This window comes from Mobula hypostoma, chromosome 2, assembly GCF_963921235.1.
Source record: "Mobula hypostoma chromosome 2, sMobHyp1.1, whole genome shotgun sequence".
NCBI classification, from domain to species: domain Eukaryota; kingdom Metazoa; phylum Chordata; class Chondrichthyes; order Myliobatiformes; family Myliobatidae; genus Mobula; species Mobula hypostoma.
Window position 1 is genome coordinate 62,693,454 of NC_086098.1, and position 18,180 is coordinate 62,711,633.

General features: G+C 40.1%; 1 protein-coding gene across 1 annotated transcript in view; it reads right to left on the reverse strand.

Moving 5' to 3' along the window:
* Positions 1–18,180, reverse strand: part of asap2a (ArfGAP with SH3 domain, ankyrin repeat and PH domain 2a) — a 257,441-nt gene that overhangs the window by 85,243 nt on the left and 154,018 nt on the right. The window contains exons 9-12 of the mRNA XM_063037946.1: positions 15,266–15,352; positions 4,233–4,336; positions 2,954–3,023; positions 2,117–2,204 (exon numbers count right to left, since the gene is read on the reverse strand). Coding sequence (XP_062894016.1) covers positions 2,117–2,204; positions 2,954–3,023; positions 4,233–4,336; positions 15,266–15,352 — 349 coding nt within the window. The remainder of the gene's footprint in view (positions 1–2,116; positions 2,205–2,953; positions 3,024–4,232; positions 4,337–15,265; positions 15,353–18,180) is intronic.

Sequence of the window (18,180 nt, forward strand, 5' to 3'; positions counted from 1 at the left end):
TCAAGATGGATAAGTCACCTGGACCAAATAGTCGATTCCCAGAGTCCTGAGAGAGGTTGCTGAAGAGATAATGGTTGCATTGGTCATGATCCTAGAGAACTGGAAGATTGCAAGAAGGGAGGAAGGCAAAAGAAAGGAAATTATAAGCCAGTTAGCCTAAACATAGTGGTTGGGAAAGTGTTGGAGTCTATTATTAAGGATGAGGCTTTGCTGTACTTGCAGACTAATAATAAAATAAGTCAAAGTCAGCATGGTTTCTGTGTAGGGAAATCTTGCCTGACAAATTTGTTAAGAGTTCTTCGAGGAAGTAACAAGCAGGGTGGACAAAGGCAAGGCAGTGGATGTCATTTGCTTGGATTTTCAGAAGGAATAAGATAAGGTGCCATACATGAGGGTGCTTAGCAACATACAATCCTATGGCATGGATAGAGGAATGGCTGACAGGCAGAAGGCAACTAGTGGGAATAAAAGGGTCCTTTTCTGGTTGGCTGCCGGTGACTAGTGGTGTTCTTCAGGGGTCAGTATTGGGACTACTTACTACTTTTCATTGTTTATGAATGATTTGGATAATGGAATTGATGGTTTTGTGGCAAAGTTTGCAGATGATACTGAGATAGGTGGAGGAGTAGGTAGTGCTAAGGAAACAAGGCAATTGCAACAGGATTTTAATAAATGGGGAGAATGGGCTAAAAAGAGGCAGATGGAATAAGTATTGGGAAATGTATGATAATGTATTTTGGTAAAAAGAACAATATTGCAGACTATTATTTAAATGGGGAGAAAGTTCAAACATCAGAGGTGCAAAGGAACCTTCTCCCAGAGATTTAATTTACATGTTGAGTCTGTGGTAAAGAAGGCAAATGCAATGTTAGTATTTATTTCAAGGGGAATAGAATATTAAAACAAGGAGATAATGCTCAGCCTTTATTAGACACTAGTGATGTTGCACTTGGAGTACTGTCAACAGTTTTAGGCCACATATCTTAGAAAGGATGTATTGTCATTGGAGAAAGTCCAGAGGAGGTTCACAAGGATGATTCCAGGAATGAACGGGTTGTTAACATATGAGTAGTGTTTGGCAGTTTTGGGCCTGCACTCACTGGAATTTAGAAAAATGCATGGGGCTCTCATTAAAACTCATCAAACATTTAAAAAAAATATCATGTATGGGATGTGGGCGTCAACAGCTAAGTCAGCATTTATTGTCCATCCCTAGTTGCCCATGAGAAGGTGGTGATGAACTGCCTTCTTGAATTGCTGCAGTCCCTGAGGTGTAGGTACACCCACAGTGCTGTAAGGGAGGAAATGCCATTATTTTGACCCATCGTTCCCAGGTATATGCTGTTCTTGTCCTTCTAGATAGTACTGGTCGTGGGTCTGGAATGTGCTGTCTTAGGAACTCTGGCAAATGTTGAAAGGACTAGATAGGATGGATGTGGAGAGGATGTTTCCTGTGGTGGGGGTATCCAGAACTACAGGGCACAGCCTCAAAACTGAGGGTAACTTTTTAGTACAGAGAAAAGGAGGATTTGTTTTAGCTGGAGAATAGTGAATCTGTGGAATGCTCTGCCACAGACTGCTTTGGAGGCGGAGTCCGTAGGTATATTTAAGGTGGAAGTTGATAGTTTCCTGATGGGTCAGGGCATCATAGGATATGGTGAGAAGCCAGGTGTATGGGATTGAGCGGCATGATGGAATAGCAGAGCAGACTTGATGAGCTGAATGGCCAAATTCTGCTCCTATGTCTTATGTAATTCACCAACAATCATTCACCCTCCCTTCCACTAATCTTTCTCAAGCTTCTCCATGTCTTTGGATCTCACCTCCCCCAGCTTCCTCCTCCTCATTCTTATTCTCATTTTCCCTATTTTCACTTAGGGATAATGTCATTCAATTTTAAGCAGATAAGTCTTCTATTAGTTTTAATAGATAAAACCCTATTTAAGTTTCAGCCAAATTTATATTTTAAAAAATTGAAGACAAAAATGTGCAGAAAATTTGCAACATATCTGTAGCTTTTCACAATTTTTAACCTAAATGAACAAGTTACAGTAGTTACACCCTTGCATTTTATGTACAGGCAACTTAATGCATCTTTTAATATATGGAAACATACGTGATATGAGATCAAAACATTTTCTCTCTTCAGGATTTGCTTTCACCTGACATGTAAGTAGATTAAGCTTCGCTGGTGGTCTATTAACCTATAAGAAAATCAGAAATGCTTGAAAACATGCAAATAAACCTTGCAAAATAGTAGCACAATTATTGTACTCTAGTAGCAACTACTCTATGGGACAAGAAACTGCAGCTTTTTATTACATGATTTCCAATCATGTTATACAATCAAACTAATTCCTTCATTGCACACTGCCCAATATTACCATCCATAGTTTCAGTAAGGAGTAAAAGTCCAATCAGTTTCCCAAGAGCAGGTTAACATTTCCACAATTTTCATAATTGAGAAAAAACCTTTGCATATAGGGATGATTTTTGAATAGTGAGCACATGGCAGTTATGAACAATTCCTTAAAACAGATAACCCACCGAATGTTGAAAGGACCAGATAAGGTGAATGTGAAGAGGACCTTTCCTATAGCGGGGTTATCCAGAACTAGAGGGCACAGCCTCAAGATTGAGGGGCGACCTTTAGGAACGAAGTAAAGTGGAAGATTTTTTTTAGCCAGAGAGTAGTGTATCTGTGGAATGCTCTGCTACAGATGCGGTGGAGGCCAAGTCCGTAAGTATATTTAAGGCAGAAGTTAATAGTTTCCTGATCGGTTAGGGCATCAAAGGATATGGCAAGAAGGCAGGTGTATGGTGTTGAGTAGGATCCAGGATCAGCCATGATGGAATGGCAGAGCAGACTCGATGGGATGAATGGCCTAATCCAACTCCTATGTCTTATGGTCAATTCTACCTTAGAAAATATAAAGCTTTTTTTGAAACTTACTGTTCCATGTGAAATCGTTAGATAACCATTTTTTACTGTACATTTCCTTTTCTGCCACACTTTCCTAAGCCTGGAAAAAAAAATTACATTAAAATTTGCATGTAGCTAACCACAGTTCATGTACTTTAGAAAATATTACTTGTTTTGAATTGGAAATATTTCTGAATTGTTTTTGGACCTCTAAATATCAAGTCATTACATTGAACCTCCAAGGTCACTGGTTTCTGGCTACAGTTGTGCATATCCTTTGTTGGGAAGGCCCACTTTTAAGAGCCATTCATAAAGCTGCATGAGTTATTTTAACCATACATAACCACATATAAGGAAACTCACATTACCCTTGGGATACTGGCAATGCTGGATTGGCAGATTTTCCAGCCAACTGGCAGATTGAATGCCATACCTAAGAATGCTTCAAAATATTTTTAATTTACTAATTTTAGAGGCCACACTTTATGATAGAAAATCTTCCAAGTTAAAAGGCGCATGAGTACCAGGGGATCCAATGACTTAAAGTAGAGTGCACAAACCAGGGTTGAAGTTAGTGGAAAGGCAGCATGGGAACCAGCGACCCAGACAGCTGGACAATGACCCAATACCTATCTTTTGAATCAAAGTTCTTCTAGATAAACACATTGACCCACAAGTCCATCAAGCAGTTGTCTCCATAGAATGCCCTGCAAGCACATTGAGACATGAATAGACTACCCAAATCATCTGGCCTCTTCGCTAGAAATCACGAACAAGCATCAAACCGTCATTTGGTTGGCGGTGACAGCAGACATCGCTGTCAGATCTTTCCGGCATGGTTGGAATCTCAATCTCAATGCATGCTGCCCTTTGGGCAATTGAGATGAGGAACAGACAGTCACCCACCTCTTTGCAGACTGTGGATTAGCAAACACGGTCTGGAGAAGAATGCAAGGCACCTTATCACACTTCATCCCAAGCAGCACCTCTCCTGGGTCCTCACATACTTCTGATGATTTTACAGGTTTCACTTTTAAGGAGCCGGGGATTTCTGCTCATTGCCGACAGCCATGCTTGTTAGCAGTGAACAGCCTAATGGGATAGAACTGAGAACTCCAGAGACAGCAATTGTGTATGCTGCACAACATGAGGCTAATAATAGTTACATCATTAAAATTTGTCACTCTGGCTGGTTTGCTTACCTTGCTTCAATAAAGTCGATAATTCTTTGATAAATGTTTTTAAGATGAAGAGTTTCACTGGTATTTCTTAAAATTGTTCAACAAATAACAGAAAAAATGTAACATACCCATCACTTTTTTTATACAAAGCACCACTTTTTTCTGTTCCATGTTCTTTGTTTCCTTGAGGTTGATGCAAGCTGTACATGGTGCTCTGCCGAACCTGCGAATCCTAAATGGAACAATAATTTTGTTACACCTTACAACTCAATTTAATCAAGAATGGGGGAATGATAAAAGATTATCCCTAAAATGTTAACTTTGTTTTCTCCACTGATGCTGACTAATCCAATTTTTTTTTTGTTTCTGTTTATAGAAACATAGAAAACCTACAGCACAATTAAGGCCCTTCAGCCCACAAAACTGTGCTGAACATGTCCATAGCTTAGAAATTACCTTGGGTTACCTGTAGTCCTCTATTTTTCTGAGCTCCATGTACCTATCCAGGAATCTCTTAAAAGACCCTATCGTATCCACCTCCACCACTGTCACCGGCAGCCCATTCCACGCACTCACCACTCTCTGTGTAAAAAAACTTACTCCTGATATCTCCTCCGTACCTACTTCCAAACACCTTAAAACTGTGCCCTCTCATGCTAGCCATTTCAGCCCTGGGAAAAAGCCTCTGACAATCCATACGATCAATGCCTCACATCATCTTATACACCTCTATCAGGTCACCTCTCATCCCCCAACGCTCCAAGGAGAAAAGGCCGAGTTCACTCAACCTATTCTCATAAGGCATGCCCCCCCAGTCCAGGCAACTCCATGAATTATCAGTACTGATTTTTCTCAATAACACTTCATAATTTAAAATGCATTAAATATTAGTTGCTATGTACAAAACCACTTATAGATTTTCTGCTAATATGGAGAATATTGTTCCGTTTATATTTATCTACTTCAGAAAACTGGAGAGCAATGCAGAAATGCCAATACAGTACAAAGGAAGAGCAGATATACAGTGGATTCCAGTTAATTGGGACACATTGGCACCAGTACATCTTGGCTCAATTACATGGCTGCCCCAATTAGCCAAAGTTTCATGGAAATAGTTAAAAAGGTATAGTGCGCATGCGCCGGTCATACATGCAGCCTGGTACAGCCGTTCCCATCTATTCTTACTTCCTTCTTCTTACTTCTTAATTTACATTTTTTTTTGTATTTTTTTTTCTCATGGTAACATGTCGAAGCTGCACCCTCTCTAACATGCTGGTAGAGAGAGTTTTATTTGGGTTTTCTTTAGTGCTGGAAATGGTTACATCCCGACACGCGGGACAGAAGCAAGGTCGCATTGTGTATTCCAAGGACCAGCAAAGACCAGCCGGCTTAGTGAACAGAGCGGTGGACACCCCTGCTGAAATCTGGAGGAAAACACACAGAGGGGGAATCACAAAGCCGAGGAAAGAGGACCAGGTCAAGACAACAGAGACTTTTGGAGAAGAGGAGTTTGGTGGGTAATACCATTCCGGCTGACCGGAAGTGCACTGAAAGCGGTAAGCGTAAAGGAGTTGGGTGCTTTCTGTTCTGGCTAACAACGGATGGTGAAATCCGGGGTATATTACGATCGAGGAATGTGTTTGCAGACTGGATATTGAACTTTTTACTGTTGGACTTCGGCCACATTCCACCGTGATACAACACTTGGCGGCACGGGAGGTTGTTCCTGCCTGTGACCATCGAACGTGCAGCTCCTCCCGTGGAGGGTCAGACACCCTGAGCCAATAGACTGGTCCTGGACTTATTTGCCATCTGGCATAGTTTGCATTTTGGTGTTTGCTTGTTGGGGTTTTTTGTATTGCTATATTTACGCTCTATTCTTGGTTGGTGCGGCTGTAACGCAACCAAATTTCCCTCGGGATTAATAAAGTATATCTACCTATCTATCCATATGAAAAAAAGACAAATTACCATTTAACTGAGTGACATATTATGTACTGAAATGAAATACAGAACAAATTAGAACACTACCAATACTACTGTTGCATCCAACAATGGCAGAAAATCTGTGCCGTAGCTGTTAAACTAGAAAAGCTGTTTCATTGGGGCAGTTCCTCTCTCCTAACCTCAGAGGCCTGGGTCCAGTGGCATGAATAGACGTCACAATTGCAGTCTTCCCTGGTTAATGTGGATGATCATGACTGCTGTGCCTCATTGTGCCCTTCGTTCACTACATGGTGTTGCTGAACCGCCTTCCTGGCCATTAGATCTCACTGAAGATCCCACCCGCCCAGTCCACCAGAGCTGACTTCTCATACTAGGACAGGCATGCCCCTATCTCACTGGGGTATGAGATCCTTCAGCTACCTACACCTCATTTAGCCCCCATGTTGCCCCCTGGTGTACCAGTGTATAGCTGCTGTTGCATGCAAACAGCTACTTGGAGCCACAGAGCTCAGTGTCTTTGTAGTTCTTAACGTGTTGAAGTAGTGATCATTTCATTTTCGCTCAGCCATTTTTGGTATCTCCAAGTCTGAATGCTTGAAACCACGGTTCTGAATAGTCTTACTGCTTATTTCTCACCAACTATCAGTGACAAAAGTCACTGCTTCTTGAACACAAACACAGGCAACTGACACTATTTAAAAACTTCTAGCTCTAATTTATTTTTACAGCTGTGCAGACCAACCATTGCTCTGAGCAGGAAATTTTTACGAAGACTGAGAACTGCACAGCACTTTATTTGTGTTTTTCTTTGGTAATATGCATGCTATGAATATTTAGAAGGCAAATTGAAAAATCACATTCTTTTGATTTTATTAATTTAAGGGTATAATAAAATACAGTACAAAGAAAATCTTTCATGTTTCATAAACATTTTCTTGTCAGTCTTAATTACAAATCCATTGTCTACAAAACGTAGTGGATTTGGCCCAGTACATCATGGGTAAAGCCCTCCCAACCATTGAACATATCCACATGAAATACAGTCGTAGGAAAACTGCATCCATCATCAGACAGCACCTCCACCCAGGCCATGCTCTCTTCTCGCTGCTCTCATTAGGTGCAAGAGCCTCAGGACTCAGACCAACAGGTTCAAGAACAGTCACTATCCCACAACCATCAGGCTCTTGAATAAAAAGGGATAACTACACTCACTTGCCCTATCATTGAGATGTTTCCCAGAACCAATGATATCACTTTAAGGACTCTTTATCTCACCTTCTCATGTTCTCATTATTTATTGCTATTTATTTATATTTCCTTTTGCAGTTTGTTGTCTTCTGCACTCTGGTTGATTTTTGATTGATCATGTTATAGTTGATATTCTATACATTTGCTGAGTATGACCACAGGAAAATTTTACTTTGTACTTTGTAAACATTGTCCAGATTAATTTTACATCCAGAGGAAAGATGCACCTTAATCCTCATTAAAACATCCAAATGTTCCACTTTTAGTCTGTTTCTGGATTTACATTTGATTGAATGCATAAGACTGAATCCACAATTTGCAGTCAGCACTAAAAATCTGAAATATTCCAATGATGTCAACAAGAACTGACAGTTCCTCAAATTCTTTGTTTCTAAGCATGTAGTTCAACATATCAGTGAATTTCTTAATTGAACCAGTGTTAACTTTCTCAGAAACAATAAATTTGAAATTGCAGTATTGCTGCGATATTTTTGAGGCAATGCATTTGTCATAGTTGGTGATAGTAACAAAGAAGCTAAGTAAGAAAATTCCAGCTGCGTGGCAACAATGGCTATGAGTGTGGGAGCTTTTCATTTACTGTGCGACTGCACAGCTTAGAGAGAACATGGCGTAGTGCTTAGGATGGAGGTAAACACTGGTAGCTCAGGTGAGGTTTTTGACGTTGCAGTGTTTGCTGAGCTTGGCAATTAGCTTGCAGACGCTTCATCACCAGTCGAGGTGACATCCTCAGTGCATGGTTTTCTTCTGATAACTCCATAAACAAACAGATTGAAATAGATGTCATCTACAAACCCCTAAGAGCCAAAGAACGCGAGCCAATAGAATGCAAAGGTCAACTGAAGAGGTAAGCCAATCTGGACCAAGACAAGTGAGCAAACAGGGGGTGGGGGCTATATAAACGCAAACACTCCCAGAGAGAGACACCAACAACTGTGCACTGAGGATGTCACCTCAATTGGTGATGAAAAGTGCAAGCTAATTGCCAAGCTCGGCAAACACTGCAACATCAAACGGTGTACTGCCTAACGGCCACACGACATGCACGTGACTGACGCTAGTTAGAAAATGTTAGGCAAGTCTCCTGCTCCAAATAAAGGGAATCCCAGCTACTTTCTCAATTTGTTTTTGTTCTTTAAGAGCTGTCCCAGCAGCTACCCTGATTACCCATGGCCCTATTAATCAGAATCCATTGTATATGAATCTTAGTCAAATTGAGAAAGATGATTGCATTTACCATGATCTGCAACTTAGATTAAAGGTTAACAGTATCAGGAAATTTCTTACAGGAAGTGACATATTTTGTACTTTTATTTCCTTCCTTGTTTCAAAGTCATGCCAGGAAAGATGACATTATGCATTTTTATGCATTAGGCATTCATTCCTAAGCACCTGACCTTCCATCATAGTGTTTCCAAATTTACTTTCATAACCTATATAATTCCTGCTGCAATTTATTCTCTATCATCATTAGTCAACATAAAATCATGCAAGTATATTGAACTTGTTAATATCCCAGACATGCATGCAACTAAAACTTGCTGGTTTTGAATCAAGGTAATTTGCTTTGGACTCAAAAGATGAAAGCAACAACTTCACTTGCAAGGGGTAAAAGTTGGATTTTTCTTTGTAAAGTTATGTAAAAATGATTAGAAATGTATTTGCTATTTGACGGTGATTTTCCTTTGTTGTAACCACCATAATTCTTCTTTGTCCTACTCATCAATAATTTAAAATATTATAGCACTTAAATATGAACTGTAACAAATTACTGTTTACTTTTTGTCTTAAAAGTAACAAATTTACATTTGTGCAAAAATTCAAATAATCTTACTCAAACGTGGTACAAATACTAAATATGTTCTCCGACTAAAATTAAACAAACAGATAATATTTAACAGGCAGGGAAAATACAAGAATAACTTACTCTCCTAGACTTTGATCACAAACGTATTTGCATTTTGGAAGGAAGCAAAATATATCCTTTAGTTACAAAAAGTGTTAACAAATCATATCTAGCACAGTTTTGATATATTATTAATCACATGCATTTATTACCAAATGTTATGTTATTCTGTATTCTTATTATCTGACAAACCACTTACCATATAGAAATAAATCAACAGAATATTTTAACTATCATGACCCAAAATACCTGTAATTCTGCACATTAATTCTGGAGACTAATATAGTTTCACATTGCCAAATATCACTACTTGTGGATGGTGTTGAAATGTTAACAAAATCCTTTTCACAACTCAGTTTATATATTAACAATATTAGAAACACTCAAACATACTTTTTCTCTCCATCTTTAAAAAAAAAGTTCTATTGTTAATCTTATTTGATCTTGAAAGTGTATCTAAAGTTGTCAATATCATTCCAAATTCTCATTCTCCACTATGAGCAGTCATGAGCTATATTACCATAAGACACAGGAACAGAATTAGGTCATTAGGCGCACTGAGTCTGCTCTACCATTCTATCATCGCCGATTTATTATCTTTCTCAACCCCATTCTTTTGCCTTCTCTCTGTAACTTTTGACACCCTGGCTAATCAAGAATCTATCAACCTCTGCTTTAAATATACTCAATGACTAGGCTTCCACAATCGCCCGTGGCAATGAAATCCAGATTTACCACCATCTGGCTAAAGAAATTTCTCCTCATCTCTTTTCTAAATTATGCTCCTCTCGTCTAAGGTTGCACCCTCTGGCCCTAGACTCATCCACTAGAGGAAGCATCCTCCCCACATCCACTCTGTTCAGCCTATTCAATATGTTTCAATGAGATCCCCTCTCATTCTTCGAAACTCCAATAAGTACAGCACAGAGTCATCAAACGCTCTCAGACATTATCTCTTTCGTTCCCAGAATCATTCTCATGAACCTCCTCTGAACCCTCTTCAATGACAGCACATCTTTTCTAAGGCTACGTCCACACTAGACCAGATAAATCCATAACCAAAGCTTTTTCTCGTTTTGACCTTCCATCCACATTGAAACAGAGTTTTCCTCCTCTGAAAACAGAGCTTTTTAGAAATGCTCTCCAGAGTGAATAAATCTGAAAACGTTTAATATCCGGTGTAGTGTGTACAGGATAATTGGCTATTTTTAAAACCTCTGTCATGACATGCTGGAACAAATGGTGACGGAACAAATAGATGCAATTGTCACTTTTGCCCAGTAGCTCGTTTTATTGCACATGTTAAATACAGCAAAATAATACACAAAGAAATGGCTAAATGAGGTAACAGCAAATTTCACTTTTGCCCAATAACAAGCCTTATTGCATTTAGTTGTAGCTGTCGTCCCTTTCATCGGTGAAGAGACTATGGCTGTAGGAAATATTTCTGGACAAAAGTGCACCAAGTCTTTCGTTTGGCAATTTCCTTTTAAATTTTTCTAGTCCGTAACTGGACAAACACGCACCAAGCATACAGATTCCACTTTGTTTGTTTTCTGTGCATGCCCAGGAGGAAGAGATTCACCCAAATGTCCGTTTTAATGTGAACAGAGGTATTTTCAAAAATGCCTAGTGTGGATGCCTGCCGTTTTTATGCGAAACCGGCGTTTTCAAAATTATCCGGTCTAGTGTGGACGTAACCTCAGATAAGGAGTCCAAAACTGCTCACAATACTCCATGTGCAGTCTGACTAATGCCTTATAAAACCACAGCATTACATACTTGCTCTTGTATTCTAATCTTCTAAAAATAAATGATAACTTTGCATTTGCCTTCCTTACCACTAGCTCAACCTGCAAGTTAACCTTTTGGGAATCCTGAACAAGGACTCCAAGTTCCTTTGCCCCTCAGATTATTGAATTTTCTCCCCTTTTGGAAAATAGTCTACACCTTTATTTCTTCTACCAAAGTGAATAACCACACACTTCCCTACACTATGTTCCATTTGTCACTTCTTTGCCCATTCTCCCAATCCAAGTCCATCTGCAGACACCCTGCTTCATCAACACTACCTACCCCTCCACCTATCTTTGTATCGACTGCAAACTTAGCCTCAAAGTCATCAGTTCCATCATCCAACGTGAAAAGAAGCAATTCCTGTGGAACACCACTAGTCACTGGCAGACAACCAGTAAAGGCCCCCTTTATTCCCACCTTTTTCCTCCTGCCAGTCAGCCAATCTTCTTCTATCCATGCTAGTATCTTTCCTGTAATACCATGGGCTCTTATCTTGTTAAGCAGCCTCATTGCAGCACCTTGTCAAAGGCCTTGACAATCCAGGTAAACAACATCCGCTGACTCTCCTTTGTCTTTATCTTGTTTGTTATTGCCTCAAAGAAAGCTAGAGACTTCTAGAAGTCAGGGGAAATACTGCAATTTCGCAAAGAGACTTTCAATACACATACTTCAGTATATAGACCATTGTGGGAATCTGGTTTAGGCAGGTGCACAATGTACATCACCCAAAGTGGCTCACTGAGTGTCATTAAAGCTTCAGATGGTTGTGATGTTAACCTGGGAGAGGACACCGACTTTGATTCATCTTTTCTTCCATAGAATTTGTAATATTTTGTAGAAACAACGTAGGTGGTGTTTTCCAGAAGCACAAAGGAGTGCAGAGATATCTGCTGTTCAGTAAACAATATGTTTTGTGATAGGTTAGATCTGGATGATAATGTGCACCACTTCATTCAGTGTGACAGCATAGCTTTTGGTTGATAGAGGAATTGGGTAGTTGAAAACTAAGTTTTGCCATGAACATTATTGTTGCTGGGCATTGTGATGTAGGTGGGCAGGCAGGCAGTGGGTCTTACAGATGTTGAGTGTAAGACACCCTTTCAGAACAAGTCAACGGTGACTTTGACATGGCCTCCAAACATCCACAAAATTAAATGTCATCTGTATCAGGGAGGAGAAGATGGCAGCGCGACGCAGCTCGCAGCAGCCACTCCGGTGGTGATGTCTGTTATTTGTCAAGTAGGGTACCGTGCACAATCTTGATTTGATGGAGACGGACGTGAGAGCACGGAGGAACATCTGGTGAAACTTCTGAAATGCCTGCTTTGCTGCTGCTGCTGCTACTGTGTGGTCCAGAATCTCCGGAGGAGAAGGCCCCGAGTCCTCAGCTTTGCTTGTTGTTCAGCAGCCGGGGTGGGGTCGAAGCGCTCGGCAGAGGATGGTGCTCGGAGTGGCTGTGCTGGAGGGGCTGGTCAGAGGCTCGAAGTTTTCGGACGGACTCAGAGTCCGCTGCGGTCGGGTGCTTCCAATGGTGCTGTATCGGCAAGTTGGCGGTGCTTGGAGGTACATGGCGCCTGTGTGGGATGATGAGTCTATCGGGACTTTGAGACTTTTTTTACCGTGCCCATGGTCTGCTCTTTCTCAAATTATAGTATTGCTTTGCACTGTTGTAACTATATGTTATAATTACGTGGTTTTGTCAGTTTTAGTCTTGGTTTGTCCTGTGTTTTCTTGTGATATCATTCTGGAGGAATGTTGTATCATTTTTAATGAATGCATTTCTAAATGACAGTAAACGAGGACTCAGTGTCCTCATAATCTAATCTAATCTTACAGTTTGACAACTGAGATTTGATTTACATCTGGAGTGTTGCTGGTTGAAGATAGCTTCACTTGCAAGGCATTTTTGGAAGTGAGGTAGAATGTTATAATGAGAAAGAACGAGTAAAGTGTTGGGTGAATGATGCAGCTTTGTTTGACACTGGTCTTCATTGAGATTGGCTCAATAGAGGGGACTGAGTGTAGTGTATCTGAGTTTGCTGATGATACTAAATTGAGTGGAAAAGCAAAAGAGTGCAGAATATATGGAGAGTCTGCAGAGAGATTTAGATTGGTTAAGTGAGTGGGCAAGGGTCTGGCACATGGAGTACAATGTTGGTAAATGTGAGGTCATCCACTTTGGAAGGAAAAATGGAAGAGAAGATTATTATTTAAATGGTAAAAAAAAATTGCAGCATGCTGCTGTGCAGAAGGACGTAGGAGTACTTGTGCATGGATCACAAAAGGCTGGTTTGCAGGTGCAGCAGGCTATCAAGAAGGCAAATGGGATGTTGGCCTTCATTGCTAGAGGAACTGATTTTAAGAGCAAGGAGGTTATGTTGCAATTGTACAAGGTACTGGTGAGGCCACACCCAGAGTACTGTGTGCAGTTCTGGTCTCCTTACTTGAGGAAGGATATACTGACTTTGGAGGCAGTGCAGAGGAGGTTCACCAGGTTGATTCCAGAGATGAGAGATTGAGTCACTTGGAACTGTACTCACTGGAATTCAGAAGAATTCAGAAAGATTATGAAAGAGCTAGACAAGATAGAGACAGGAGAGTTCTTTCCACTGATAGGTGAGACTAGAACTAGGGGACATAGCCTCAATATTTGCGGGAGTAGATTTAGAACTGAAATGAGGAGGAACTGCTATTCCCAGAGGGTGGTGAATCTGTGGAATTCTCTGCCCAATGAAGTAGTGGAGGCTACCTCAGTAAATATATTTAAGATAAAGTTGGATAGATTCTTGCATAGTAGGGGAATTAAGGGTGTAGGGTAAAGGCAGGTAGGTGTAGATGAGTCCGTGGACAGATCAGCCATGATCTTATTGAAAGACAGAGCAGGCTCGATTTGCCAGATGGCCTACTCCTGCTCCTATTTCTTATGTTCTTATGGCTCTGTTGTAAACCATATCATGGTGCAAACATAAGAAAGAGATGGATTTCTGTTGGCAGTTGAATTTGAGCAGGGTATTCCATAATCATTCTTGAAAGATGAAGCAAATGCTTTGGCATATTTGAAAAAGGCTGATACTTAACAATGCATGTATTTAAAAAAATAATCATTATGCAGTCAAGATCATGACCAGTATGTCTCAAGATGGACAAAATACATCGTGTAATTTGGAAACCAGATTTTCAGCCACTGGAGAAGTTGCTTCAGAAAGACTCTTGTGACAACATTCCCCTGTAGAAACTTCCCTGTAGTTACCAGACATCCTCCTCTCCTTTCTTAAAGATAATCTTTGGCATACCTTACTCTTTTCAGATGAGTAAAATGCGATTATAGATTTGATACTTAAGCTTCTTAGGATCTTAGCAGGGTACCGTGTTCTTCCAATGCACAATTTTTCGGATGTGACATGGTTTTCTCAATTTCCTATCAGTTAGAAATAAACTGCTGAGAGAAGGAGTCAAAGGCACTAATATTAAAAACTAGTTGATGAATTCTTTGAAGTGTTCTTTCCAGCAAGCATTAACAACTTGAATCAAAGGTGTTCAATCCCATTTCTGGTTTTCACTGGGGAAGCAGTGTTTGAGCTGTAGACGGCTTTACCACCTTTTAAGAACTTGAGAATATAATGCCATTGTTGAGCCTTGTGCACTCTCAGTCTATCTGTCTTTAGGTCAACGATATTCCAGTAGACCTCTGGAACTGTAGGCACATCAACTGATGCAGTGCTGAATTTCACCACTGGCATCTGTCTTCATCAAGATGTGGATCCTAATATTTGAGAAATGATTCACATTTTCCAGTCTCACTAAGAACTTGCATCTTACATTTACAACTGATTAGCTTGTAGTCATTCTCACCAAATCAGTCATAGCTCTGCATTTCTTTGCAACTACCAATTATGGCATACTTCAGGGCAGCTCATAAGCCATGGACACTTTGCTACTCCTGTAGGTGAGTTGTTGACAGTCTACCTGTAAGTGCTAACTTTAGAGCTTCTGACAGCCTCAACACTGATTGTCTTATGACAACATTTAGATTGACATTATTGTTTTGGAGTCAGGTTGATGAAAGTAATAAAGCACTTTAAGCCACAGCCTGTCTAACAATCATCTGTATCCATTGTGGCTATTTACACAAACTTGTTCTCTGACTGTAAAAAGTAAATTGACGAAACACAAACAGAAATTATTGCTTTTCAATAATGTTATAACATTTTGCACCAGCATTACGGCACTCGAAATACTGCTCACCTCTTTTTGTTCAACCTGAAGTCCTGCTTTAAGTACATCCCGAAGCTGAACAAGCTGTTTTCTTTCTTCATCCTGCACCTGCTTGATCTGGAAATAAAATCTATATAGTCATATTTCAGAGAGCAAAACTAGTTGTGCTCAATAGGTGCAGAATTAAGAAAAAAGACAAGGAAGTGCTATTTTTCTCCTATATTAGCCACTTAGCACATATTCACACATAGAACACTTATGCAGTTTCATTGATGGGATGATAATAATGAAAAAAATCTCTATTAAGTATCCTTACTCAACTTCAATTAGTCAAAAAGCTGGACAAGGGAAATTGATATATAGCTCTAGAAATTCCACAGATATCTAGTAATGCAACATCCAACAAAATAATTGAATATATGAAAATGTTTCTTTTTCCACCTCTCCTCTTTTCATTTCACATTTAATTTTGGGCACATTCCACTAAATATTTCATCCAGATGCCAAATAGCTGAACAACATTATTAACAATGTCATTTTTCAAATAGGAATCATATCTGAAATCCAAGGCCAAGCTTACAGAGTGTAGATGTGGTAAAAGGAGAACTGACTGCAAAAGGAAATAGGTCCTCTCGTGTATTTGCAAGGCCCGCTCATTCAGTGGAATTGGACAAAAGGACAAATGAAAGAAAATGAAGATTTAACTAATTTAGTCAACAAACTATCAATAAAATAATCAGTTATACATGAATAGCAAAAATAGACAAAGTAACTGGAAATGCCCCTCCCCCCCCCCCCCCCCAATTTCTAATATGATTGAATGCCAGTGTCTATTGCTGTGCAAGCTGTCCTTGGGTAGAAGCTGCTTGACAAACAGGAAATTAAAGAAATTCTTAAGGCTTAAAGTGCGGAATGTAGTAGCATTTCTAGTAACCTATTTGCTAAACTAAGCAAATCAACTGTATTCTTAGGGTAATACTAATGAATAACTTACCAAAAAAAAATGAAAATAGCATTACAAAAGATCAGCAAAAGAAAAATTTGTGAGATTGTATCTTAATTAGGTACAGTAATTCTCACAGGATGAAAAACGAGAAGCAGTTCTGAATAGTTTCACAGTGTTAGTTGGCTAAACTCCAAAAGTAGTTGTGGAAAATATAGTCATGCATAATCAGAAATGATTAAAACTATGTTGTCAATATGCACAGTAACTAGTAAAAATGCAGATTTATTAGCATTTATTTGTTCAGAAACTTAATGAGTGTCTTATTATGGGTTTAACCAATCAAGTTATGTTGAATCTTATTTCAATTTGTTCAGCTGACTGCTTTGATACACTTGGGCAAATATGAAAATGTTGATATTTTCCCAAGTCAGTCCATCAAAAAGGAATAAGTTACAGCATAATCCAAGTGGTTAAAACTCATAAGGCACTCGTGGTTCCAGTTGCCCTGGCCCAATTATCTCATCATGATCATGAGATGTACAGAACCCCCCTGAGTCATTCATTCATTAGCGATCACTGGTAATCGATTATGATTCTTCTCCTGGTGGTTGATCCGGTCACTTGTGGGTCTTGAGATGACTAAAGAGGCTGATCCATGATCTACAAGTCCTATTGTAGTGTTGGCAGGTGTAGGTCATTGAAGTGGTGAAAGATGTAGCTGGTTGGGCCTTTCCCAGACTCTCCTTACGTTGAAACCACTTAGTCTCAGTGGCACGGTGGAGGTAGATAGGCCAAATTTTGATCCACGCGCCCCCCCCCCCCCCATTTTTCTAAATTCAAGTGAGTACAGGCCCAAAGCATTAAATCGCTGCTCATATGATAACCCTTTCATTCTCGGAATCATTCTCATGAACCTCCTCTGAAACCTCTTCAATGTCGGCGCATCCTCTCTTAAATGAGGGCCCAAAACTGTTCACAAAACTCAGTGAGGCCTCACCAGTGCCTTGGCATTACTTTTAGTCTTCTTGAAATGAATGTTAACATTGTAGTCGCTTTCCTCACTAATGATTCAAACTGCAAATTAACCTTTAGGGAATCCTGCTCAAGGACTCCCAAATCCCTTTGCACCATGGATTTTTGAATTTTCTCCGTTTAGAAAAGAGTCTACACTTTTATTCTTTCTATCAAAGTGCATGACCATTTGCCTGCCAAGACTGTATTCCATCTGCCACCTTGTTGCCCATTCTCTGAATCTGTCTAAGTCCTCTGCAGCCTCTCTGCTTGCTCAACACTACCGCTCCCTCCACCTATCTTCATATCATCTGCAAACATGGCCACAAAACCACCAATTCCATAAAAATAAAGATAAGACAGTGTAAGTAGAATGGCCATTGCTGTGAGTGTACCAGTGTGTGGAGTGGCTTTGCCTCATCAGGCTTGGGCGAGGGAAAGTACCTGATAAGTTTCTCTTTTTGCTCTTAATTCCTCATTCTTTGTCTGTTAAGAATGGCTCCAGGGGCAGTGTTTTGTACCACGTGTGAGATGCGGTAATTCAGGGAGACCTCCAATCTCCCAGATAACACATCTGCACCAGGTGCACTGAGCTGTTATTCTTCAGAGAATGTATTAAGGAACTAGAGGTGGAGCTCAATGACCTTTGGCTCACAGAGGAAAATGAGGAAGTGACAGATAGGAGCTACAGGAAGGTAGGCACTCCTAGGTTGCAGGAGGCAGATAACTGGGTAACTGTCAGGAGAAAGAAGAGAATACACGACCAGTGCAGAGTGCCCTTGTGGCCATTCTCCTCAATAATAAGTATACCACTTTAGATACATTGAGGGGGATGACCTACAGGGCGAAGTAGCAGTTACCGGGTCTCTAGCACCAAGTCTGGTGCTGTGGCCAGAAGAGAAGAAGAGAGGTGAAGTGCACTGCAGTGGTGATAGGAGATACCATAGTCAGAGGATCAGAGACGAGATTCTCTGGATGTGATAGACAT